General features: G+C 46.4%; 7 protein-coding genes and 2 non-coding genes across 9 annotated transcripts; 4 read left to right on the top strand and 5 right to left on the bottom strand.

The window, feature by feature from the left end:
- Positions 1-37: 37 nt before the first annotated feature.
- Positions 38-935, bottom strand: F4812DRAFT_471124 (uncharacterized protein; the record flags this gene model as incomplete). Its single annotated transcript, XM_047939053.1, has 3 exons — positions 38-443; positions 525-752; positions 831-935. The coding sequence occupies 3 exons, from the start codon at positions 933-935 to the stop codon at positions 288-290; spliced, it is 489 nt and encodes a 162-aa protein (XP_047790900.1). The 3' UTR covers positions 38-287.
- A 1,533-nt stretch (positions 936-2,468) lies between these two features.
- Positions 2,469-4,294, bottom strand: F4812DRAFT_374161 (pyridoxal-dependent decarboxylase). Its single transcript, XM_047931969.1, has 2 exons — positions 3,663-4,294; positions 2,469-3,601 (listed from the first exon to the last, which is right to left on the bottom strand). The coding sequence occupies exons 1-2, from the start codon at positions 3,940-3,942 to the stop codon at positions 2,535-2,537; spliced, it is 1,347 nt and encodes a 448-aa protein (XP_047790899.1). The 5' UTR covers positions 3,943-4,294; the 3' UTR covers positions 2,469-2,534.
- A 5,960-nt stretch (positions 4,295-10,254) lies between these two features.
- F4812DRAFT_t76 lies at positions 10,255-10,345 on the bottom strand. The gene has a single exon. It is a non-coding gene; the product is annotated as a tRNA-Pro (tRNA).
- Positions 10,346-11,188: 843 nt separating this feature from the next.
- F4812DRAFT_t77 lies at positions 11,189-11,287 on the top strand. Its single transcript has one exon. It is a non-coding gene; the product is annotated as a tRNA-Leu (tRNA).
- On the bottom strand, positions 11,189-15,141 carry F4812DRAFT_427367 (Metalloenzyme, LuxS/M16 peptidase-like protein). Its single transcript, XM_047934095.1, has one exon. It carries the CDS (start codon positions 14,916-14,918, stop codon positions 11,880-11,882), a length of 3,039 nt encoding a protein of 1,012 aa, XP_047790898.1. The 5' UTR covers positions 14,919-15,141; the 3' UTR covers positions 11,189-11,879.
- An 811-nt stretch (positions 15,142-15,952) lies between these two features.
- F4812DRAFT_459012 (myosin-like coiled-coil protein-domain-containing protein) lies at positions 15,953-18,032 on the top strand (the record flags this gene model as incomplete). The annotated part of the gene is made up of 4 exons (XM_047937462.1): positions 15,953-16,256; positions 16,698-16,969; positions 17,028-17,176; positions 17,249-18,032. 4 exons carry the CDS (start codon positions 15,953-15,955, stop codon positions 18,030-18,032), a joined length of 1,509 nt encoding a protein of 502 aa, XP_047790897.1.
- A 322-nt stretch (positions 18,033-18,354) lies between these two features.
- On the bottom strand, positions 18,355-20,392 carry F4812DRAFT_373817 (Low temperature viability protein). Its single transcript, XM_047931967.1, has 2 exons — positions 20,065-20,392; positions 18,355-19,992 (listed from the first exon to the last, which is right to left on the bottom strand). The coding sequence occupies exons 1-2, from the start codon at positions 20,082-20,084 to the stop codon at positions 18,678-18,680; spliced, it is 1,335 nt and encodes a 444-aa protein (XP_047790896.1). The 5' UTR covers positions 20,085-20,392; the 3' UTR covers positions 18,355-18,677.
- Positions 20,393-20,409: 17 nt separating this feature from the next.
- F4812DRAFT_427350 (P-loop containing nucleoside triphosphate hydrolase protein) lies at positions 20,410-22,996 on the top strand. The gene is made up of 3 exons (XM_047934094.1): positions 20,410-20,704; positions 20,773-21,655; positions 21,708-22,996. The coding sequence occupies exons 1-3, from the start codon at positions 20,567-20,569 to the stop codon at positions 22,655-22,657; spliced, it is 1,971 nt and encodes a 656-aa protein (XP_047790895.1). The 5' UTR covers positions 20,410-20,566; the 3' UTR covers positions 22,658-22,996.
- A 783-nt stretch (positions 22,997-23,779) lies between these two features.
- Positions 23,780-25,248, top strand: F4812DRAFT_373896 (uncharacterized protein). The gene has a single exon (XM_047931968.1). It carries the CDS (start codon positions 24,390-24,392, stop codon positions 24,939-24,941), a length of 552 nt encoding a protein of 183 aa, XP_047790894.1. The 5' UTR covers positions 23,780-24,389; the 3' UTR covers positions 24,942-25,248.
- The last annotated feature ends 71 nt before the right edge of the window (positions 25,249-25,319 follow it).

Genomic DNA, 25,319 nt, shown 5'->3' with positions numbered 1-25,319 from the left:
GTACTTTAGGTAATCTTTGTTCGGACATATCAAATATCCTTCTCATTCTCTACAATCGTGCCAAAAAAAGGGCCATCACAAAGCAATTAAGTTAGTAAAGTGCAGAAACTCAAGGTGAATTTATTCAGTGCTGGGACATTCCCTAACTAAAAAGTAGGTACCATGTCCAGGTCAAAATAGGACAAATCCTATCAACTCAAATTTGTCGGTCTAAGCCGACCTCCAAAAAATCCATATCAACGGCAGTATTCCCCGAACGCCATCAGATTGAGAGACATTGGACTCGATTAATTGGGTGGGATAGTTGACGCGTGGCAGTCGTGGCCGATGTCAGTCAGAATGACATTCCAGCCATCGGGGCAGAAAGCCTGGCCGTTCTCAACGTAGTTAGTGTCGTCGCGGCGATGCTTGCACTTGTTGTAGACCTGCTGGGCAAAGAAGCCCTAGAATATTAAGTTAGTTATATCACATTTATCACGTCTAAAAAGAGGTTAGGTTTATATAAAGGGAAAAGTATGACTTACAAGATCCGAGTACAACAGATCGACACCGTTCTTCTGATCATTGCAGACGATAACGCCTGCCCCGCTACTTTCACCGCAGGCTGCTTGCTTGCAGTTGCCCGGGCCAGCGTCGACGTGGATTTTCTTGCCCGCGGCGCTGAGGAGCAGACCAATGGGGTAGCTGTAAGACGTAGCGGGGAGCTCATTGTCAGGGCCAGGAACACCACAGAGAACCTTGATGTCATCAAGCTATTGTAGATATGTTAGACACTGTATGATGTGTATATTTCAATCACGAGCAATTGGGTTCAGGAGTTTGGAACTAACCTCAGCGAAGGTGGTGTTGGCCTGGTCGGCGGCCGGAGCCACAGCTCGACCAAGAGCAGCGGCCACAATGGGCGAGACGAAGCCGAGGATGGAGACAACCTTCATCTTGATCACTTTAGAAGTCGATTAAGTGTGACGTGGGGATGTTGAAGTGTTTGGTATTGTAGGCTGTGATGAGAGGGTATGGAAAGTAGAAGTGGAAGTGGAAGTCTGGTTGAGTAAGGAATTGGGAGAAAGACGAGTGGGATGTACCCGTGTTTATATAGAAAATATCTGAGGCTCTGGACGTGCCCATGGAGAAGGAGCAAGTTATTCGTACTTTCCTGCCGCGAAGGTACGATTTGGTTGTGAGGAAAGAACAATGCCGTTGCCCAGATAACTGTGAGTAGGTACCTTCCTTAGAACTAACGGCATCTACGTGCGCAACTTCCTTGTCCTAGAAACCAGTCTTATCAACAGGAAAGACACAGTCCTTCAGGACGTAACTGCTCTTGTTACCAAGAGAAGTGGACGCAATGAGTCGGCAGGTGCTTGCAATTAGGCTTAGCACCTGCTTGAATACCTACAGTGCCTACCTAAGCCTAGAGTGAATGATACACATTTTTTTATTCTTTTTTTAAACGCCAGTCACTACTTATGCCGCTACCTAACCACACCACAAAAGGGGACAGAAAATTACCTAGATACAGTAGTACTTATGCCTTGATCGTAAGCATTGACTGCCTCATTACCTAGGTACCTAGAGGTAAGTACCAACCTAAGCTACCTAGGTATGTATTGTAGATTCTACGTGCGTCATATCAATACCTGTCGTCAATATATAATATGGTATTTATAAATGAATGATGAGCAAGGAAACGTTTGACATGCTAATTTCCGCCTAGCCCTCTCATCTCCTCTAAGGGAGAGGGTTACCCTTTATATAGACAATAGACCCCTACTGTATCCTCGTATCTCATAGCCCTCACAGCTCCCTAAAGAAGACTGAAAAGACTGAAGAAATCTTCATTAGTTCCTAATGGCTATTCGGCAAAGGGCAAATTGTCCGAATGCCACTGAATTGCTACCTAGCACGTTACGAAGGAAAGTATGTAGTTGTTCGAGCTCACGATGCGGGAGGAGAGAGTTCATCGGATCTTTATCCCCTTTATCCCGAAGTAAGGGGCTGAGATCTGAATAATCTGAACAAAAATGACTGACATAAAAGAGCGAGGTATGGACCATTCGTTCAATTTTGTTGGAATTGGAGAAATTGATATGTCGAATAGTTATATAACTTTACTAATGGTCCGCTGGTATCTAATAGTCTGATGATGGCGACGAGCTATCACGTTAGAACAGAGTCGAAACATGATTATCCTATCTTCATATCTACCGCCTCGCTATATGGCAACTTCTCTTACGACAAATAGTTCATTGGTATTTTATCACATAGTATTTCCAAGAAGACATTGCTGGGAGTGTATCGCCACCAAAAGCCAATCTTTTTTTTATCTATTTTATTTGTCTATATGCGCCGGTCTTGGCCGGGAAAAATGGGTTTATAAACGAAGTAATACGAAAATAAGATGATCCCTTCCGGGATAGCGATGACCAAAACCACCATTAAGTCTATTCTATAGAAGAAAAATCACTTCTAATTTTTGTAACTCTTTACTCCCTTGCTCAACTGGAGAGAGCCCTCGTGACTATTAAGATGTGAATCTAGAGCTCCATGAGAGCCCTGGCGCCGGGTTCGCTGCAAACATAAATGACGTCGTGGCTGTCGTTAAAGCCGTTGAATTTGGTAGCGGAGCACTTGGTGTAAGCACCCATATCTTCGAAATACAGCCAGTCACCCACATTTAGTTCGTGCGGGAAATGGATGCTCTCAGTAATGCGGTCAATGCCATCGCAGGTGGGTCCCCAGATTGAGTACTCGATACCAGCACTGACACCTTCGGGAAGGCTCTCAGCGAGGATGGTATTGTAGTACGTTCGGTTGCCTGCTCGCAAAACCTTGGCAATCGGGTTTTGGTGATCGAACATGATGCTACTGAAGTTCCCGTATAGCCCATCGTTGATATAGGCCATGTAGCTGGCTTTACCAGTGATCGGATTATCAATGGTGCGGCGAGCTATGACATTGCAAGCAAGGGTAAATGCTGAGGAAACATAGTAGCGGCCAGGCTCTGCGATGATATTGACGTGAGGTGGGAAATACTCGTCCAGGGCATCGCGGAGAACGCAGGCCATGTCCTCGAAGGTATCCCCACTAAACCCACCACCAACATCGAGTGTGTGCAAGTCAAAGCCGTGGGCGTAGGCTTGCTTGAATACGGTATCCGCATCACGAACAGCCTTAAGGAAGGCCAATGGGTCAGACGCCCCCGAGCCTACATGAAAGCTCACGCCAACAACGTTCAACCCAAGCTCTTTGGCAAGTGCCAAAAGCTCGTCAGTGGAATCAAGCGATGCACCGAACTTCAAGCTCAACCGACAGAGGCTTGAAGAGTCGTCGGTCAAAATGCGCAAGAACAACTCGGCATCAGGGAAGAGCTTGGCAATTTTGCGCAGCTCATCAGCATTGTCGAAAGTCATCTGCTTAACACCACGATTGGCGACGTAGCGTACGTAAGAATTCGTCTTGCATGGCTGAGCATAGATGATGCGAGCTGGGTCGATGCCCATATTCAGGACTTGTTCAATCTCGGATTTGGAAGCACAATCGAAGCCGGTCCCTAATCCAGCAAGTAGCTGAATAACCTTGGGGTCCGGGTTACACTTGACCGCTATCAGATATGTTAGCATTGAGCAATTGGAAAGTAGGGGTCAAGATTTAGTATCGCATACCGTAGAATGGCTTCACTCGTGGAAGATTCTTCTTCCATCTCATATGCTGGCGGTAGACCTCGCCAAGATCGCCCACGAAAAATGTGTCCTCATCTCCTGGTTCACAAGATTCATGGTCAATATTCTCAACACGCTGGCGAAGAGCATCGCCAATCAACTGTTTAGCAATTATGGCGCCATTGCTTTGATGGTGTTGATCGAAGAAAAAACTCTTCTTCAGAATGTGATTATCAAATTGGTACGGTGCAATGCGGTCGACAGCGGCTGTTGCCATAACCATATCCCTCTAATTTGGCGGTGAAAAATGCCGATCGTTGGGGAGTGACGATGAGTTTTGTGGAAGTCCGGTAGGTATGAGATCTCACGGGGAGTTCTTGTAGCTTTAAAATACTATCCAACAAGTGGATATATAATATAATATTATATTTAAGAGTCAAGAAACTAGGAACGGAGTCCTCCAAGTGGATGTTAGGGGGGTCGAAAACGGTAGCTTCCTGATCCCGAAGTGATCTGACGAGGTCTCCTCGACTCTCCCTCAATTAGAGGAAGAACCTTAGAACTCGTCCTATGCGGCAGCTGATGGGTTGGTGGGAAAAAAGGATTTGGTTGGGGGGTATTGCCGAACAAGATGGGCGTTCGTGTTTCTTTAAGCGACTTCAGCAGAGGTGTATGGAGGTGGTCGCAAGTTGATAATGTGGAAAGTCTTTCGCAGACTGAAATCTTGGTCAGAGACGAAGCTAACGGCTGCGGGAGCCGTGATAATTAGGTTGCCTTTGAGAAGACCAAAGGCAAGTCGAAAGAGAATTGAAGTTGGGGAAGGTCTGTGACGCGCGGTCGATAGAGTCGGTCGAGTCGAATTCTCTCGAAGGCGGAGAGGGTTTTTTTATATATTCTGAAAAAATGAAATAGTAATCAAAATGACAGTGTCGCACTGAGGGAATTGTTCTCAAAAATGTCGGTTGAGAACTACAGTGTTGTGGATTTCTATTTCTTGTCTAGATGAGAGGGAAATAAAAAAAATTGAAACAGGTCAGAAAGTTTCTTATGGGGGGCTTGGTGTTGTTTTGTGTGCGTGTGTGCATACGAACTTTAGAATCCGCTAGCACTTCTCCGTGGCGGGGCAAGCTTTTTTATGGGGACATGTGATTGAGGTCATTCGCCTAATCCCCGTCTACATATCCATACCTTGTACTATACTACATATATGTACTATTACCTTATGTACTTTATGTCCTAATGACGTGCACCGCTTAGGAAACGTCGATATTAACCAGGTATTTCCGAGATCTTTTTTTTCTTTCTATATTTATAGATAATGCAGTAGAATACGCGAATGTTCAGGCAAGTAGTATTCGAGATATACCATATTGCAAATTAATATACGTATTTTGGTGACAAATATCTAGAAGCGTCTGTTGAAAGTGATAAACGCAAGCTCAGTTGGAGATGGATGGAGAGGATGAAGACGTTGTGTTGGCGAAGACAGAAAAAGAAACGCACATTTTTTTCAGTGGGCAAAATCAAGAACTTTGCAAGGATACAACGTAAAAAAGAGTCTCCAAGTTTCAAGCCGTAATCCTTTTCCGGCTTTGACCTAGATGCGTTGACCAAACAGCGATCCAGCCGATCAACAGGGGGTAAATAGGTACATACCGAACACGGAGATGCTACATAGGTATAGCTTATACGATCCCTAGGAACAAAGAGATTTTGATTTATAAATATAAAATAGCTTTTCTGTGGACGTGTGTATATTCGGTATTCCTTTTGTAGTATAGCTATAACTCTTCTAGGCCCTAGTTTGGTCAAGTTGTTTTCCGGCTGCGCTAATAATTATATGATGAGCATGGAGTTTTCTGACCGCAACTCATTATACACCGTGGTGCTGTCTAATAATGAATGCTGTCTACCTATAACCCCGCGGTTAGATATATGATTGACGGGCAGATTCACGGACATTGACTCATGCCGAAAGGTACCAGCGGGTTATCTGCATGCAGGTTCGAATATTGCTCTCAGGAGGAGCTTGATCGGCTCTTCCATTCGCGCAAGATTTGAAAAATTTGATGGCATGAACAACCAATACGATCAATGCTGTGAGTTCTAGTTGGGATGCGCACTTCCCATCTTCCAGCCCACCAGCTTGACATTTTAATAGGGGGGAAGAAGACAGATGATCTGAGCTTCCGTCCTGATAGTAGATCGAGATTAGCCTGTTTGTCCAATGGAGACCAGAATGCTCACGATCAATTTGTTAATAGCCCATCGTCAATTCAATTTTCTTACCGCTGTCGTCCAACTCGGTCGAGTGCTGATTCTGATATACAAGACCTGCTGCAACATACCCTTACCACGTAGCACGCCAATAAGTTGGAGATCTGCGGTTGGAATATTTGCATATTACCCCTGACAGGATTGGCCAACTATCTCGGCCGCGACCTTCGTAATCCAACCAGAACGGAAGGTCTGGCAAGGTACTGCTTCTAGAAGACAGTTATGGTCGGTACCTGTAGCCGCATTGATCATCACGCGGTCCTTTTGACGTAGCACTAATCAATATCACCGTCTGCGGACATACTATGTAGGTTCGTTTTTACCACCCATCCAAGACCGGTTGAAAAGCTTGATTGCGTATCTTGGTTTATTAGAGGACGTAATGTTCGCCAATGCTGTGGTGCGACCAAGCAGCTAGGGCGGTTAGCTATTGACTTATTAGGTATTGTATTAACTAGGAGGCCAGGAGGCCGGTGGAGTAAGTTAATAAGGAGAAAGGCTAATGTTTGAGAGTCCGATAGGGCTCAACTTGGGTCGCGATAGAAAATACCTAACGATTGATCTGTTTAAACCCAACTTACTAATTAGGGCTTACTAATAAAGTAACTTCTGGAGAACCCATTCGCTCTATTTCGTTTCAGCCAATCATCGTTTCTCAGCCAACTTCCTTCCATCATCCTCAACCTGCCGCTATCATGTTCTTCGGAAGACTTCCAACTGGTATGAATCCTACCTGAAACCTTCGAATACAAACTAAAACCAATGCGATATTCGAATTCTTGTAACCAAGTCGCATTCTGCATCGCCACCTCACTTCGTACCGACACAATGGTGAATACCGAGGCTCAGGGTATATGCAGCACATCGATCGCTTTAAGGCGGCAACATAAAGATCAGCCTAGGTTAGGTACCTAACCTATAGATAGGTAGGTAAGTAATAAAATGAGATCGCTTAATTAACACAGTCGCTTGGGTACTTAACGGCACCGCCAACCGGTGTATCTTTCGGAATCAAGACAATTAGTTCGAGAGGTAGCCCATGAGCACTGCCACTCGTGCCTGGTCGACGAGGCCCGCCACAATGAATCACAACGGAGATAGGTGGTTCTTGAAGTCAAGCTCTGGCAAATATCGGAAACCACGGTAAGAGTTATGCCTACCTAGGAGGTATCTTTCTAAGGTAGGTAGCATTAAGCCCACCTTCACTGTCACTGCTGTAGTGCAGTTGGAGAATTGACAAATACGGGAACGTATCGGTAACATTATGAGCCATTTGAAATATGTGGATATCACACCTACCAATGACGAGAAAAGCATGAAAGACTCACAAGAACGCCCAAGGGTTCGAACATCTTAAGCTATTCGATATGCCATGCCTAGGTAGGTACCTAACCTTAGAGGTAGGCAGATACCTAAGGTAGTCTAGGTATTAGTTCAATGAGTTTCATGTTCTCATGTCATGTCGGCAGATTTCGATAGCACGATATATAGTCAAATCATTGTTTATCTACCTAGCCTGAAAAGGAGTATTTTAATATTCTACCGCTTGTCTACACCAGTCATATCTTATAGAAAGGCAATAACCAAATATTTACGATCGATACGTTGCTAAACAGTCACAATCCACTTTACATGAACCATAAGGGTCCAAGGAACGATCACACGAGCGTGTAAATCGCCCCTGGTAGGGACTTTATGTGAGATGGAGGTAGATCTAATCCAGTCCGATCTCACACATTAGAATTCAGACTAGAAAAGTTGTGTTACAACCAGATGAGATCAATTACACACGTTTGTACTCTCCAACTTATGACTTCAGGGTGTATCTCGTGACCAATAGCGTATCTATCAACAAAATCGAGCTTCTAATTCTGGCTTTACCCTTAATTTCAGTGAGGGTTGCGATTCGATCTTTCAGATACCACCGGAGCAAATGGTCAAAAGTCGGCAGTCGAAGAGGAGGTACACCACTCTCCATCGGCCATACAGTTAATCTGCAATATAGTCGCACGGCAGTTTGCTTGTTTCCTTCTAAGCACCCGACCCGGCTAGCCCGTCCGCAGCATCACTGAGCCTCGTGGCCTATCGGTTTACTTGTGCCTCATTCCAATACGACCCACCTCAAGAAGGTTTCACAACCCGTCCTTACGCGCGTCGGCAACGAAAGTAAAGGGTCGGGTTTGATCGCCGTGCTTTATCAAAGTCTTCTGATTTCATACCACTCAAAAATTATCATGATCGATGTACGCTATAGTTGTTGCGGTCGGGCAACCTTATTCAGCTGCCGGATTGGGCCACAAAGTAACTTCGCACAAGCGGCTAATAAGGCATTCTTATGATATCTCTATGGTGGAGCTTACACGTTCAGCTGAACTACGTAGTAGTTTTCGGATTCAAGAACTACCTCGTTCGCCCCATTCAGCGGTATTTCGTCAAAATTGCGGGCGTTGGTTTATTGAACTTCTCCTACAACTTAAAATGAATGACAACATATCGCGCCATATCGTAACAGGCTGGGGTATCAGACCTCCACCACGGATGTTCCGGCTTACCCAAATAGGAGATTGAGCCATATGCAAACATGATGTAAACAAGACTCCAACAGCGGCATCGTATCAGCCATCCACAGCCTTTAGGTATCATCCTCGGAAGAAACTGAGGGTTTTATCGAAACTGAATCATATGAAAGAGCCGTACGAAAATTTCACCTGTCAAATGTAGTAACATTGATCATCCCCAGGTTGGGGGATATTCAGAAACGTTATGGAGTGGTTCTTAATCAACGCCTGACATGTTATTTTCTCTATATAAAGAGGTCCGCCTGGTAAGCTGCTTATTTACATATAGGCGCTCTTTTCACACCATAAAAGCTGAACATAGCCTGAACATCTAATAACTTGCATCAAAACTTAGAAGAATGACGGCTTTGGTATGAGATTTTGCGCAGCTTTTCTGTACCTCTGTTGAATTCTCCCTATTTTCTTGTGAAGAGACCTTTCCTCATGAACGGGGCATGTTTATGTAGTCTTTTGGAGACCAGCTAACCTAGAACCTGATATCCTGGATAAACATTTGCGTCCATTTAATCACTCGTTGTTATCATATCAAAAATTCATTCGTTGATCCTCCGTGATATTCCTAGGTGCAGGTCACATATTCGGGAAACCCTGCGCTACGAACTTAACAACTTCCCATAAGGACTTTAATTCCAATACGTGATTCAAAACCAATGGATAGAGTCGGTAATGATTTGTTTTTGTTTCTTTTCAGACAGAATCTGATAAAGTTATACAACTTTCACTAATAGCTCTTCTACGCAACCCGGCTAATAGGTTGTCCTGCCAGTCATGCCTCGACAACATGTCGCTCCGTGCTTGGCTAATAATAGAGGCAAAGCTCTCAACAACCCGAAAGATCCTTAGTCAACTTAGGTAGGTAGGAAGTTTCAAGCTTATTTGAATGTGTATTTAAAGGCTCGGTTACAACGTAGATACCCAAAGTGTCTGCTATAACCTAGCTTTGAGGGCATATAAATTGAGCTAATAATGCCATATTGTATAATTAGATATTAGTAAGTCCTTATACCTGTCTTGGTATTTACATACTTCAGCCATGTCCGAGATATAATACCGAAGATGAATTTCGCTACATGGACACATGTAGCTATCAAACCGCTACACTACTAAAAGGTAGAACGATGTCAACTCGAGGGATTGACGTTGCTATCTCCACCTATCAGGACCTCCATCACAGACGGTGCTGTGACAATAAGTCTCCTATGAGTGGTAATACCACTCATGGTCAGATAGACTGTAATAGCATTGTGCTATTAAGAAATATACTTTTGGCTCAGCGGTTTGTGTCTTTGACATCTCCCTTCTTATGTTCCACCGTCCTTGAAATCTTGCTTCCGGCCTTGCCTACCACAGATCCGATCACATTGCCGAATTCTTGTAACTATGAAGGCCTAATGTCCAAACTACAGGATGTGTGTCCTATCTACTGAATGAATGGTAAGAGGACATGTCGTTATAATTAGGTACTTAGGCATATGTCCAAAAATACTGACTCGTGGCTATGTAACAGGAGTTTATTGCCGGAACACTAGTGATCGGGAGAGATTTTAGAGCCTCCTGTTGGTTTCTATACCTACTAGGTTAGGTACATACGATATAGTTTGGGTTCATCACGATACGTGATCACTGACCATAATAACCTGATGGGCAGAAGCCAAAAAAGAAAGAAAAAACAAGAAAAAACTAAACTAAACTCATGATCTGCTTTTGGAAGCGGATATGAGATAGGAAGTGTAATTGAAGGGTTTGGCCGGGGATTGAACCCGGGACCTCTCGCAAACTATTGTTCAGGGTGGACCCTAAGCGAGAATCATACCACTAGACCACCAAACCAGGGGAACTTGTAGATTCCTGTTGAGTGAAAGCACAAGTTCCAAAGTTCGTCTATAGTTCTGAGATCGAGGTTCTGCTAACTTGGATAGGGGCTTGTGTACGAGGAAGAGTAATACCCTTAGTGGAATTACGTTGACATGTTGCGGTTATCGCAAATTTCGAAGGCGTGAAGAAGAGACGTCAAGATCGTAGAAGGAGGCTGAAAGTCTCTGTGATAGGATCATGTGTATTTCATCGAGCTGGGGGTTTATGGATCTTAAGCAGAACAACTTGTTCACTAGAGTAGCATCATTGAACGATGTGACTAATGGAAAATGATTCTTTACGTACGTACGAGTCAGGATATTAGTTATCACATCAATACTTGGAGAAATCATATATGATCTATCAAAATGGTATATTACGAATATATAGAGACTTATTCACCTTCGTGGATTCGTCTAGGTAGTTTACTATTTTTCACTTAGAAGTTACACTGAAGAAGATAAAGCTGGCTTCATAGATGTTCTTCAGAGTACCTAACTAAGGGTGTAAGAGTGGGAAATGGATTAATACCTTGTTGTCAAAAATTTTGCAATTTTTTTCCCCTTCCTTTCCGTCGGTAGTACTAGGTATTTGGACAACCCGAATTTTTAGCCCTATCCAATAGTCAAGACCGGCGGGCCCCGGAGCTCCACCGCACAACTTACCAAAGATTTTCTAGCGTCCGGCGTCTAATAATCAACGATTGGCTAATTCCGGCTAGTTACCTCCTGGTAAATAATCTTGGTTCTTATACTTAATCTAACGCCCGAGAATTCCATCAAGCCCCATCCATCACAATGGAAATAGGCAAACACCACGGGCAAGATGGCCGAGTTGGTTATGGCGTGAGGTTAAGGTCACCTTAATTCCTACATCCTCATGGAGCAATCCGCGTGGGTTCAAGTCCCACTCTTGTCACGCATATCTTTTTGTCTTTCTTTCCATCATGTCCCCCAAGACTTTGCGGGTTTGTGGGAGGATGTGGTAGCCAAAATAATTTTTGCTTTACGTGTAGCGATGGGACATACGTACTATGTTAGGTACCTACATAGGTACCTAAGGTATATATAAAATAGATATATATCAAGCATGTACTCTGTTCTATAGTCCAGAATCCTAAATTTAAGGAATCCGAGTCTGAAAGAACGAGCGCGAGGTCGGTTCTTGCGACTAGCAGCCCCTCGAGGCATGCCGTCTGCAGACCTTACCTCGGACAATATTTTGATCTCGCGTCTTGTTGTGGTCTTCATGCCACGGTGGAGTCTCCGGGGGAGACACCAGGCAAGAAGACGTATCGTATCTGAACGCTGAAACAAGTTTCTACAATGAATGATATGCTGCTGGATATGCCGTTTCACTGGGTGACCGATTGCTCAAGAGCCGGTGTAGCCCAGACTACAAGTGCTGGGGCTATATACAACTCGTCTAATTCATAAGAGAAGGGTATATGTATGCACAGATATTGTACAGCCAATTTTTACATCTATCGTTCGTACGTCGTTTTCTGTCGTTACTCGGCACCATTCACGTTTATCTCGTTTACCTTCCAGGTGTCATCCACCCAATCCTGTTTCTTCCCGAGGAAAGCGATCCTTTCTTCTCCCTTTGCTAGAGCGTCAACAATGTACTTCTGCGCGGCGTCTCGGACTTGGTCCTTAGAAACATCCAAAAGCTGTTCACGTCTCTTCTGCTGCATCTCATCTGTGACGCCAGACATGAATCGCAGCATCCCCTCTGCACTTACAGATTTGGGTGCATCGACGCTCTGGAAAACCGATATCTTCGCCTCTTCAAGGTCTCGATCGGTCCATTCCTTGTCGACTGCCCACCGGCCGGCATTTTTCATGATAGAAAGTGTGTTCTGCGGGTTTGGATCTCGGTACGAGTAAAACCCGAATATTCCTTCGAGCCCCTTCATATAAGCACCACCTCCATAAGCACCACCCTTTTCACGGATTTCATGGTGGAGGTGCTTATGAGTTAGAAGTTGCGCTAGAATTTGAAGTGGTGCACCCTGCGATGACGTATAGGAGGTAGTTGGAAGCGCCAGAGAACCATAGTACACCTGGTAAGGAAGCGGGAAAAATGCTTTGATATCTCTCGCAAATGTCTGTTTTTCGGCAGCGGGAAACCTTACAGGGTCAGTTGATCTAGACGCCATAAACCGGGACAATGCTGAAGAGTTGGCTTGAACGCTGTCGGATCCACATGTTAACGCTGTACGAATGTTGGTACCGGCCAACGCAAATCTCTGTATTCGCTTTAGTTTCTCGATTATGTCTTCGAACTTGTCTGACTGTGGTCGCCCAGCCAGTGATGTGATGAGTTTAACTTGCGTTAAACCGCTTACTTGCTCGGCGAGGTAACCTTCACGTGTCAAATTTGACTCAGCATACCTTCGGGCGTATGAATGACCGGATGAAGCAATGTCGTTTACCACTCCATCTGCTGCGGCTTCGAGTAATTGCCTTATCCGAAGAGCTGCCTCTGGCTTGTCAAAGTCGGTCTCCAGGATGAGTTTCCGTAGTAGATCGAACATTTCGGGTACATTACGATCGAGTGCCATACCCCGTAATAGAATGCCCTCAGATGCCTGGCGGAAATCTGTTGGCGATGCGGTCGACAGATAGCTAACAGATACACCCCCTGTCTTAAGCTTGATTTGATCCTCGAGCTGTTCCATCGTCATATCCTTTGTTCCCAGCCGCATAATAGAGTCTGTAAATAATGGAACTAAGGAACGGAGCTCATCTGGTAGATTTTCAAATGTGTTGATGGCTCGGAAGTAAGTAAGGCCATTTGTAGGAGCCTCGTGCCACTGAATAGTAGTGCCGTGTGCCACTTCATCTCTTACGATCACAGGCTCCTTCTGTCTTGGAATGTCTTTGACGTGAACAGTCGGTAGGCAGCTTAGATCTTCCGTATTGGACTTGTTTTGCTCAGCGAGTAAATCAAGTTCTCGCTGCTCGAGAAACTTTCGAACCTCTTGTTCCCCGCCAGCTTGTTGAGCTGCTTCGGAAATTTTAGCTAGCAGCCTGTCATTCTCTTCTTGGGCAATCTCTTCGCCGTATGTTTCCGAAGGAGCCATTGTAAACGTAAGCGTGTTGTCGTTGAGGAGGTACTTATCCATCAGTCCTTCTAGGTAACTCCCCTCAGCAAGTTTTGCTTCAAAAGCCGCAACTGTATCGTTCCATGCTAGAGAATCGAAGGGATCGGTGCCAGAAAACCATTTCCCCTTCAGGCGATGTAACACTGAAAGACCAAAATTGGCGGTTTTATGTTTGAGACTCAACTCAAGCTGATGGAGATATCCTTCAATCTTTGTTCTTTCGAAACCCTTATCGCGAATTTCCCGCAGAATCCTCTGAATATGATCCTTGACCGTCTTGACGTTAGCCTCATCGACGCCAGTTAAACCAATGGAGAAGATGCCCGTCGCTGCTGATCCGTCATAACCAGAATTTGGACTCCAATCAGTACCGATCCCGCTCTCGATGAGCCCCCTGTACAGCGGAGACCCATATCCATCCATTAGCAGAGATGAGAGCAGAGCTATGGAAAATGACTCTAGCACATTGGTGGTATCACCAGTGATCCACGACACCGATGTTTTGAATTGCTTTTCCGGATCAGCGAGGGGGTCGATCGGGCCAAATACTGTAACTGAACGTGGCCCATCACTAAGATCGATAGGTTTTTTATGTTCAATGTCTGCCTGAATCTTCTCGAATGCTTGCATCTGGGCGTCGATTTCCTTGAGATGGTCGGTCAATGGCATATCGCCGTAAGTTATAAGCTTCGCATTGCTGGGATGGTAGTGCTCGGCATGAAACTTGCGTAGCTGCTCATATGTCAGATCAGTAATCTTCTGTGGATCGCCTCCGGAGTTGTGGATGGCCGGGAAGATGTGGTCTTGGAAGCGGATATAAAATAGGTAGCCTGCATCGGACATTTGTCCTTTCATCTCGTTGTAGACAACACCCTTGAAGACCAGCTTGCTCTCCTCAGCATCTGCCTCTCCACCCTTCTCTGCAACTCTGGGGTTTTCAGGCCCGATACGCCAACCTTCCTGGGTAAAATCTGTCTCCTTCAATAGAGGGTAAAGGGTCGCGTCAAGATATACCGACATCAAATTACGAAAGTCTTGGGCGTTGGTCGTAGCAAAGGGATAGTAGGTGTGATCGGAAGCAGTGAAGGCATTCATAAAGTTGGACAGGGTTCGAGGCAGCATCTTAAAGAAAGGATCTCGTATGGGATACTTCTGGCTACCACATAGTGTCGTGTGCTCAAGAATATGCGGAACACCGGTATCATCCGGGGGGTTCGTCTTGAAGCCGATCGAGAATACATTGTTGCTGTCATCTCGAGCAATATGTAGATAATCTGCGCCGGTCTTGTCGTGTCGCAAATGTAGCGCAGTTAGCTCTAGCTCTGGTACATGCTTTGTCCTTAACAAAGTAAAACCATGGAGTTTCTCTCCGGGCTTCGGGTACTGGGACAGCTCTGTTGCAGCTTTCCTAGCTGCACCTTTCACCGCGTTACGCAACATCTTATTGATAATCAGAGGTACAAGCCACAAATCATATCAAAGAGAAGAAATGGTAACGAGGTAATGAACCGGGATCACAACAAGTTGAACAGCCGCAGTTTTCGTTTCGTAGTGGGGCGTTGTGATGGTTAAAGGAGAGAGGAAGTTTAAAGGTACGGATTGGACGCACGGCACGTACCTAATTCTAGAAAATTTCCAAGGGCGAATGATACGAACGATAAGGAGTTTATGCTAGATGACGCATACCTATGTCGGCTTAACCCCTGTTAAAAGTCAAAAGTTAGGAAGATATTAAGATATCGGGGTTTAGCTCATAATTGCATGGGGTAAAAATGGAAGCAATTGGAACGAATGCCCAGGTGCCAGTCAACCTTGGAACTCAATTCTGTTTAAGCATATATAAGCATATATAAAGTGCGGTTAAGTAAAGTTAACCCCACATAAAACCGCTGCTTCGGATCTGCTACTATGTGATGTTGAATTCAATTTTTCTACGCAGATATTATTCGCGTATTACCTACCTTACTATGTACCTAGGTACCTTAGGTAGGTGGGTAGTCGAGTACCCCAAAAAGATTAGATAAGCAAGCTGGCAGGCTGGCAAGCTCGGATGTGGTCGCATGTGCAAGTTTCGAGGCGGCAACCCGGAGTTCCTCTTCGTCCTTGCTTGTTGATTAAGTAACCGACACTAAAACGCCGCGCTTCATCTCAAATCCTCAAAAGTCTGCATTCATTGTAGAACTAAACGTCTCCAACATCCACATACCATACATAGTAGCCCAGCCAACCAAAGCTAAAAAAAAACTTGTTACTTATTTCTCTTAGTTGCCAACATTATTCTTTCAACTGTATACGTTTCTTCTCTTCAATACCATCCCAATGTCTACCGAAGTGGTGGGGTGAGTGCACACTAGACCATAAATTTCAACCTTGTGTTGTGTCATAAATCGCTTTTCGGCTTCGCTTTTTTTTTCTCGCTTTTAGAATGCTAATTTCTCATTTTTCTTAGAATCAGTTTAATTATTTAGAAAATCATGGCAACTACGAATCATCGTACCGCGTCTGCCACCCCGGCTCCTCTTGTATCTGCATTAAATACGAATGGAACCGCGAATGCTCATGCCCATGACGACTCGCTACCTAATGGCCACCATATTCATGGGCACGAGCCCCGACCTGCTCCAACCCCGACGTCCGCCATGGCTTCAAACTCTGCCTCTAAGAAAGGGAAAGGGAAGAAGGCTCTTGACTCGAACGAAGCATCAAAACTTGTTGCTGCGAGGATTTCTCAGTTGGAAGTTGATACGGCCGCAGAGAAGGAGCAAGAGGCGGAAATTGGTAGGTTCTTATTTCATTTCAGATGTTTGAGGGGTTGCAGAAAGGCTGGAACACCATGAAAACCTATAAGCTCGGATTATACAGCTACTGCGATATATTCATCAATTCGAGACAGCGTGCGTGACCAGGTTCAGAGGGATAAATGTGAAGCACCAAACACCATAGCATTCTCTCGTCGACAATGAACGGATAGGGAGAGGAATACCGGTTATTTGCGACGCCATACGTCTGGAGGAACTTCTCTTCCACCACACCACCGTATACCGAGTATCAAATCTCTAGATATGCACTACTATACGTTTCGTAATAACGTCTACCATTCTCGATATGCGGATCAGTTCGGTTGTACAGATATCGCTACACAGCGCTAAACAACCGCTTGCGCTGGATCTTGGTTGGCTTGCGTAATATCAAGACCTTGCTAATGTTACTTTCTACTAGACCGAGAAGTGCGCAAGGCGAATCGCGAGCTAAACCACCAAATGAACAAGATGAATGATATGGACAAAATAGAACTCTTGACGAAGCGATCATCAGAACTTTTTGCGAACTTAAAACGTCTCGAGCGCGAGAACCTCAAGAATAAGAAGCGAGCCGATCAGTTGCAAAAGGAAAAGGATTCAAGCCGTACCGATCTAAGCAAGCAAATTAGTCTCAAGGAAAAATTAGAAAAGTTGTGTCGCGAACTGCAAAAGGAGAATAATAAGCTGAAGGTACATTGAGTTTTACTGGAAATTTTTCGGAATCCTCGCTGACGGCAATGGCTGGTAGAATGAGCACCGTGCTCTAAACGATACTCATGAGCGCTTAAAAGCCTCGTCTGATGAGCGATTGAAGAAAGTGCTTGAAACTTTAGAGGGTTATCAAGAGGAGAAAGACAACCCGCGAAAGCAGGTCGTATACATGAAGGCCGAAGAATTGTGCGCCATTCCCCCCTCCTACTACTAACGTTCATCTGTCTGAACACAGTCTGTATTAACATTGTGTTATAGGTTTAAGGGACGATTTAAATCTCTCATCGACCAGTACGAATTACGGGAACTGCATTACCATTCTTCAATGCGGACTAAGGAGATCGAGGTCCAGTGGAATATGGCTCGTTATGAACAGCAGAAGAAAACGGCGGAAGCAGAAGCCAACCGTGCGCGACAGTTGAACAGCCAAGTGCTTACGTTCTCCAAGACGGAAACTGAATTAAGAAACCAGTTGAACGTTTATGTTGAGAAGTTTAAGCAGGTATGCGCCCTGTGCCCCTCACTAGCCCGCCGTGCGAAGGCATTAACAAATGAGGAGGTCGAGGACACGCTCAATAATAGTAACGACCTGTTCTTAACTTTTCGCAAAGAGATGGAGGACATGTCGAAAAAGACGAAGAAACTAGAAAAGGAAAACGAGGCCTACAAGAGGAAAGAAGGCGCCCTAAACCAGAACATCTTTAAGATGGCCGAGGAGCGGAATAGGCACCTGAAGGATCTCGAAGATATCAGGAAGAAGAACGACAAGCTCACAAGCATCATTAACCAGATGCAGCAGCAGGGCCGTGGAATACCGCAAGGCATGCAAGGGACGGTGGAGAGCTGCTACGCCGAAGGGGTAGGAGAAGAAGAAGAAGGAGAGCTTGACGAAGGCGACGAAGAAAGCGAATACGAATACGAGGATGGCGACGAGGAGGTTAGTGACGAGGGAGAATTCGACGACGACACAGAGGAGGAACTTCCGCACGCGCCCGGTGCTTACGGCCCTGAGCGCCCGCCCGCTATGAATGGTCATCGCTAGGAGGACGACACAGTAGGGTGGCATGCGGATCTGCCACAAGGCGTCCTCAATCTGTGCCACTGGTTTTCTGACTTGAGGACTCGACTCTTTAAGAGCGAGCATCCTTCCTCCGAGCAACCTCCTGCCAAGCAACCTGCTAAGCAGCCTCCTGCGGAGCAAGCATCGGGGGACTCCCCGAGTCCATGAAGTTCCCCTCCCACTGTACTCGATCCCTTGAAGCCAACTACACTTCGCACGCTACATTTCGCAGGGCCATTCGCTTTAGGAAGACAATAACTAGGCTCCCATCCCTTTTCGGCAGAAGAGACGTCCAGGTCGTCAAAGTATTGGACTATGTAAGTAGCATAAGCAGCTGAAGCTCGGTTGTCAACGGAGCGAGTATCATTCTTTGCTAGCGATAACAACATTGTAGCAATAGACACGAATTGATACTTTACTCAGAAAATTCTTCGAATAGGTGCCTATTGCTCAAAGCATAAGTGTGTGTAAACTTAGCAATCATTAACTATATCATTCATATCAATTGCCTTTTGTTCCATATTCCTTCTTCCTAACAAGTCAATCTTTTGAACCTAGTTGCTATTTTCCTGGTGTTCTCTGGGTATCTATCTCTATGACTTGTGTCCACCTACCAGCACTGTCCATCTACCTAGACGCCGATGCTGATGCCAACCTGGATGTTTGCGGCTTACCATATTTGCCGCGGATCTTGGCCGGACCCAACTCGCGCCTGATCTCGTCGAGCTGGTCGGTGCCGCTCTTCCACTGGCCCTTCTTCACCTGCTTCTTGCCGTGCATCGAGTAGCCGCCCAGGAAGTCATCCAGGATATTGTCGAAATCGCCCCTCACGGCTCCCGTTACGCTGGACGCCGTCGAAATCTGCGACATGGATGCCCCTCCGTCTTCGTCATCGTCGAAATCATCCTCGTTGTATTGCTCCTCGATCTTTTCGAACCGCGCGTCCAGGATGCCGAGCTGCTCGGTGCGGAACAGCGACGACGACGTCATCGAGTAGCCCGACTGGCTCGTCAACGCGCCCTTGCGCTTCTTCCTCAGGCCGCCGTTCGTCGTCGTCGTCATGAGCGAAGACTGCACGTCCGACTGCGACGGCGCGCCGACGAAGGATACCCTAGCGCCGCCGGGCTTGCTCTGGTCCTTCTTGAATTTCTTGAAGTCCTCTAGCCACCCTTCGTTCTTGACCGCTTCCCCGCTGCCGTCTTGCTCGTCTTCAACGGGCACCAGGTCAGGCACTACTTCGGAGCGGTCTTTGTACTCCTTGGTCGGCTTGGCGGTGTCGTCGGATTCCCAGCCGTCGTCCTCGTCGAAATCCGCCTCGAATTCAATATCGTCTAGCTCCCGCCCGTCTTTCGCTAGCTCGGCGAAAACGTCCTCGTCGTCGTCGACGTACGCCTCGTCCTCGAGCGCCTCGAGCACCTCGCGCAGCCGCGGGTCCATGTCCGGCTGGAACCCGCCGATGGCGTCGGGGATATCTTGTTGCGCCTGGTACGTGATGTGCTGCAGGTTCTTAGACGGCAAGAAGTCCTCGTCGAAGAGCTCCGCCCGCTTGCGCTCCTCGTCCGCGACGTCCAGCTTCTTCAGCGCATCCTCCAGGCTCTGCTTCTGCTTTCCCTTGCCCTTGTTCTTATTGCTAGGGCCGTTATCCGCTTCGATGAAAACCACCTCGCCGCCGCCGCCGCAATTCAGGTCGCGCAGATGCTGCATGTAATCGTACTCGGTGTCGTCGAAGAAAACGCCGTAGTTGGCGGCCTCGCCCTCGTTCGCGCGGATGTGCTCGGCATCGGAGCCCAGCTCGGACGCGAGGTCGTTGAGCTTCCTCACCTTGGAAGCATTGGGGAGGGGTGTAGGGTTGAGCACCATGGACGGCGCATCAGCGTCGTGGATTAGAGGGTCATTTTGGGGACGATGGACCAGCGTGAAGTGCTGGGCCGTCTTCTTATCGCTGTGGTTCGAGATCGTTAGTCGCTAATCGCTAAATTGATTTGACGGTTTTATTTTATCGATTGTAACATACATCCACTTGCCTTTCGGCATTTTTAGCTATCTTTTTTATTTTTTCTTTATTTTTTAATTTGTGAGGCTTCGCTTATGAGTAACTGACAAGCAAATCTCTCAGAGTTTGTTTTAATCACATGTAGTGAAGGGACGAGGAGTTGGTTGTAAGTTAGAAATGAAAGTTTATGCAAGTAAGTAAAGTAAAGTCAGGTTAGGTACTTTGTAAATCTCAGAGGCAGAATAGCCTTCAGGGTTGTTGGGCCTAGAATTGAAAAAGTTTTGGTGGGGTAAATTTATTTATCGCGGGGCTTATCGTGCTTTAGAGTGACGCAAAAAATAATTGCCCCTCGATTATTCAGCGATCAGACTTTAACAAAACCACCTGGAAGCGACAACCTCGACCTTAATTTATAAGGACCGAGTTTCGCAAAAAGAAAGGGTCAAACTTAAATATTCGCATATTCGCATATATTTATTCGCACATTGTTGTTCAAGCACAAAACACCAACGGATTGCCCAAAATGGTGCACGCAAAGTCGAAAACCTCCCTCGGTCTGGGCAATACGCTCATGAACGACCGCTTTGGAAAGGGTAAAGGATCTGATCGCAGAAAAGGTTCAGCTGCAGTCACGAGGATCAACCATGCAACAGGCGAAGAGGTAATAAACAACAGTGTTCCACGACTCTATACCAACACAGTCGCTAACGCATTTATTATAATTATTAGTACATCACAAACGACAGAAAAGAAGCAGCATGGGTGAAGATGCGCTCTGTAACGGAGCAAGGCGCGCTGGACGAGTTCCTTGCGACCGCCGAACTTGCCGGTACCGATTTCACCGCTGAGAAGATGAACAACGTCAAGATCATCCACACAGATCAAAGAAATCCATATCTCCTATCAGCAAATGAAGAGCGCAATGTTATAGGAAAACAGGCCAAGCATAGAGGAAGGTTAACAGTCCCTAGACGACCAAACTGGGATTCTTCGACTACCGCTGAAGAGCTTGATCGGCTCGAAAGAGAGAGTTTCCTCGACTGGAGAAGAGGTCTGGCAGAATTACAGGAAAATAACGACCTTCTCATGACTCCATTTGAGCGTAACTTGGAGGTATGGAGACAATTATGGCGTGTCATTGAGCGATCAGACCTTGTTGTTCAGATTGTCGATGCGCGCAATCCTTTAATGTTTCGGTCCGAAGATCTTGAATCATACGTGAAAGACATCGACCCGGGCAAGAAAAACTTGTTGCTGGTCAATAAGGCCGACATGATGACGACAAACCAGAGAAAGGCTTGGGCGAAGTACTTCAAGGAGAAGAGGATAGCCTATCGGTTCTTCTCTGCGAGCTTGGCGAAACAATTAATTGATGAACGCGATCTGGAGGATGAACCGGAAGAGCCTTTGAACGGCGAAAGCTCAAACCCGAAAACCATACACGGATCTAAAGATGACAGTAACTCGGAGGACGAGAGCGAGGAAAAGGGTGTAGATTCAGGGGTGCCCCTAAGGCAAGATACCGATGGTGGTGACGATGATGATGATATCAGAATATTAACAGTTGAGGAGCTGGAAGACATATTTCTTCGGCATGCATATGATCCTGATGGTGCGTATTCTCATTTAAAATTACCTTGATTCTAAAGCTTACAGACAGTTAGATCCGGAGAAGAAGCTGCAGATAGGTCTGGTTGGGTATCCTAACGTCGGAAAGTCATCAACAATCAACGCCCTCATTGGTGCCAAGAAAGTCTCCGTCTCCGCAACGCCTGGTAAGACGAAGCATTTCCAAACCATCCACTTAAGCGACAAGGTCATCCTCTGCGACTGTCCCGGTCTTGTGTTTCCCAATTTTGCGACAACAAAGGCCGATCTCGTCTGCAATGGCGTCTTGCCGATTGATCAATTACGAGAATTTACGGGTCCCGCCGCGCTCGTCGCACACAGGATCCCACAACCATTTTTGGAAGCCATCTATGGTATCCACATCAAGACACGACCGCTAGAGGAGGGAGGCACAGGTATTCCCACCGCCAGTGAGCTTCTAGCGGCATATGCCAGAGCACGAGGTTTCACGACCTCAGGTGTAGGACAGCCAGATGAATCGAGAGCTGCGAGGGTCATCCTCAAGGACTACGTCAATGGAAAGCTCTTGTACGTCCAGCCTCCTCCCGGTTGGGGTGACGGCAGCGACTTCAACCGCGAACTTTATGACTCAACACACCTACCCGCAAAGCGCAAGGCAGCCCTTACCGCAGCCACGAATGCACTTGACTTGGGCGACGACGAATCAACAGTTGATACGGAGATTCTCGCTCTTCCGACTGGTGCAAAGTCAGAGAAGCTCGACAAGGCTTTCTTTGCGCGCGATGCGGGAAACGCGGGACATATGAAAATGCCCTTCAGTCATAAGTATACGGAACAAGGGAAGGCACAAGCACAAGCACAAGCTAAGCATCTTAGCGGGCGTAAAGCCAGGACGATGATCGCTCTGGAAACAGGAATGGATCCGCAAGACGTACAGATCGGTTCGAGCAAGAAGCACTTCAAGGGTGGTCAGAAGGGAAGAGGGAAGAAGTTCGATAACAAGATGTTGAATGAGGAGATTTAGATATTAGATTAGTTTAGGTACTTTACGAAGCAAGGAAGGCAAATTCTAGGTAGGACGGCATGAGCGCATAAGGTAACCAGAGCTAGTACCATAAGGATACGTATGGCTAGAAATATTATCATTATTGATATCCGCGCGAAGTCTATAGACATTATTATATTTGAATATCTACAGTTACCGTTCCTTATTAAGTTTTCCGTACCATCTCCGTATGGAGGTTACCTTTGGGCTAGGGCGGTTATGGTTATGGTTATGGTTATACTGCATACAAAGTAGTACTGCTAGGTGCGAGAAGCGATATCCAAGTAGGAGGTACCCCCCCAACTACCTCGTACATGGTACTGTGACTCTTAAATTGTAATACTTTCGAGTTACTAGGTTGTACCTTGTCTGATCGTACGTAACTTTCCGCGTCTCTCGGTAATAACTAGGGCTAATTAGGGAGTGGGCTAGCTCGGCTATGGAATATGGAATAGTAATAGCCTCGCTCTCAATTCCGGTCACCCGGTCCATGCTGCCATGGAAAACCCAATTATTCCATTACATGCTGAAACGCGCCGAAGTGGGTTGTTGAGGCCGTATTGTAATAAAGCTGAACTCTTTGCCAAGGCGAACTTTGGAAGATCGTACGTTTATGCGTGCTAACAGCTACTATGTATGTAGGGAACATACTATATAGTCCGAAGATGAGCCTCTACCTACCTTAGGTACCTAAACTAACACGTGTCGACTGTGAGGCTATCGTCACCGTAGAATAGCTCTATAGCGTCGTCCCTTTTGGGAATTTGTTTGCTCTAAACCGAATACGCATCATGTTTAAAATGGACCTAACCATGCGTTTCAGGCTTTAGAAACTAGCAGGGGGGGCTGTAGATTGTCGTGTTGGTGCCCTTGCAACAACAATTTTCCAGACCCATACAAATGAAGATAACGTGACATAGTTCACGATCCGCAAAACGGGATTTTTTCCAAAATCCACTTTACGTTGTGAACCCAAGCCAACCCCCCTCCGTTCGTAGGGCTCATGCACGACATTTTTGAGAAACTCGATTTTCAACCCCAAACTCCGCTTGCGTCTGGGACCGCTGACTTCAGATCTGCAGTAGGGGTCTTTTTTTCAAAGTGAGTAAGCAAGCCAGGTCACGATGTCGGTCACGATGCACCACTGAGGTCACCGGCCCTCGTAGCCCATGGGGGGCCACACGGCCTCAAAGGTTGTTCTCAGCTCAGCCATCTATGCATCGTCAGCACCAAATCGTTTGCCCATGCTCGAACTCGACCCCACAGCAGAGTTTAGCCCTGCTGATTTTGATCTCGATTTCGAGGCATCGCAGCTTAGATCTAACACCTTATTTTGACCACACTGCATCCAAGGTCATACGACCACGTGAGAGGAATGCCGACGCCAAATAGTCCCCAAAGCGTGTTCTGGGCTTGGCTCGCCGACACTACCGGTAAGTTTGGGAAACAACAAGGTTTGACCAATATTAAGTGAAGTTTCCTGATGGCGTAGGAAGTTGTTTGAATGGATAGGCGTTTGTTTTAAAAACATGATAGAACGAAATAGAACGCTATTGTGTAGTTAGTTTCGTATATTAAGAGATAGGTAATTTCTCTTTCTCGTAGTAGGGGCAATAGGGGGCCCAGAGGGAAAAGGAAAAAAACAAAAACACCAAAACCATTGAAGCTGCGCAATTTTTCTTCACGAAAAGGAGCCTCATATAGAAAAAAAATGACCGTAGAAACTAGCATCTCAACACCCCTCCCCGCCGGCGTGAAGCCTAGCGTCGTCGTCGCACTACTACATAACCACGAGACGTACATCCGAACGACATGTCCACAACTCATAAGTTACACCCGCATCTCACCTATTACCACCAATACTAGTACTCCTACTACTACTCTCACGTTCGACCCCAACCTCGACCCCAACCCAAACCCGAGCGTCGCCCCGGTCGACGAGTCCCACATCTTCGAAGTCACGGACCGGCGACCCATCGGGCAGACAAGCTACCGGCTGACGCTGACGAACCGGGCGGACGGGATCGAGGCGACGGTCGAAGGCAAGGTGCCCACGGGGTCGATGACGATCCGCTCGCGGTGGCGGGTGCGCGGCGACGCGGCGGGCCTGCTCGAGGAGCACATCGACGTCGAGAGCAACATGATCACCCGCAAGATGGTCAAGAGCAACATCGAGCGGAACCACCCGGCGCACCATCGGAGTTTTCTCGCTGAGGCCAAGGAGAAGTCTACGAAGGCGGTGGCGGTGGCGGCTACGGCGTGATGCGAATTTTTGATATTTGGATTTTGTTCTATGGAAGTACCTTTCTTACCTTAGGTAAGGTAAGGTAAGGTGCCTACCTAACCTACCTGGTATTTGGTTGCGAGTTGTGATGCGAGTTGATGGTGTGCTTGTACGCTGATAGAGGGGCCGAGGGTGTCTACCAATATGAAAATAAAAATTAATTCTAGAAGGGAGGGAAGAGAAATCAGGGATTAGATGAGACAATATAAGACACTTTTTTAGAGCCGCGGGATGATAATAAGACTTTTTTTTTCGCTTGTTAATATGTACGTATCTTCATAGTTGCAACATATGCGTCGTCTAATTTGTTAAAACAAGAATAAAAAACGTGCGCTTCGTAACCACCCATTCGGAGAA

Source organism: Daldinia caldariorum (genome assembly GCF_022478825.1).
Source record: "Daldinia caldariorum strain CBS 122874 unplaced genomic scaffold F4812scaffold_7, whole genome shotgun sequence".
NCBI classification, from domain to species: domain Eukaryota; kingdom Fungi; phylum Ascomycota; class Sordariomycetes; order Xylariales; family Hypoxylaceae; genus Daldinia; species Daldinia caldariorum.
Note: the sequence above shows the minus strand (reverse complement) of the source record. Positions and strands in the feature narration are given on the sequence as shown.

Coding starts and splice junctions, on each gene's coding strand:
- F4812DRAFT_427350 (XM_047934094.1), top strand. CDS start 20,567: ATGGTGCACGCAAAGTCGAAAACCTCCCTCGGTCTGGGCAATACGCTC. Junction 20,705..20,772: donor ACCATGCAACAGGCGAAGAG/GTAATAAACAAC, acceptor TATAATTATTAG/TACATCACAAACGACAGAAA. Junction 21,656..21,707: donor GCATGCATATGATCCTGATG/GTGCGTATTCTC, acceptor ACAGACAGTTAG/ATCCGGAGAAGAAGCTGCAG.
- F4812DRAFT_373896 (XM_047931968.1), top strand. CDS start 24,390: ATGACCGTAGAAACTAGCATCTCAACACCCCTCCCCGCCGGCGTGAAG.
- F4812DRAFT_373817 (XM_047931967.1), bottom strand. CDS start 20,084: ATGCCGAAAGGCAAGTGGAT. Junction 19,993..20,064: donor ATGCCGAAAGGCAAGTGGAT/GTATGTTACAAT, acceptor CTCGAACCACAG/CGATAAGAAGACGGCCCAGC.
- F4812DRAFT_427367 (XM_047934095.1), bottom strand. CDS start 14,918: ATGTTGCGTAACGCGGTGAAAGGTGCAGCTAGGAAAGCTGCAACAGAG.
- F4812DRAFT_374161 (XM_047931969.1), bottom strand. CDS start 3,942: ATGGTTATGGCAACAGCCGCTGTCGACCGCATTGCACCGTACCAATTT. Junction 3,602..3,662: donor ACGAGTGAAGCCATTCTACG/GTATGCGATACT, acceptor CATATCTGATAG/CGGTCAAGTGTAACCCGGAC.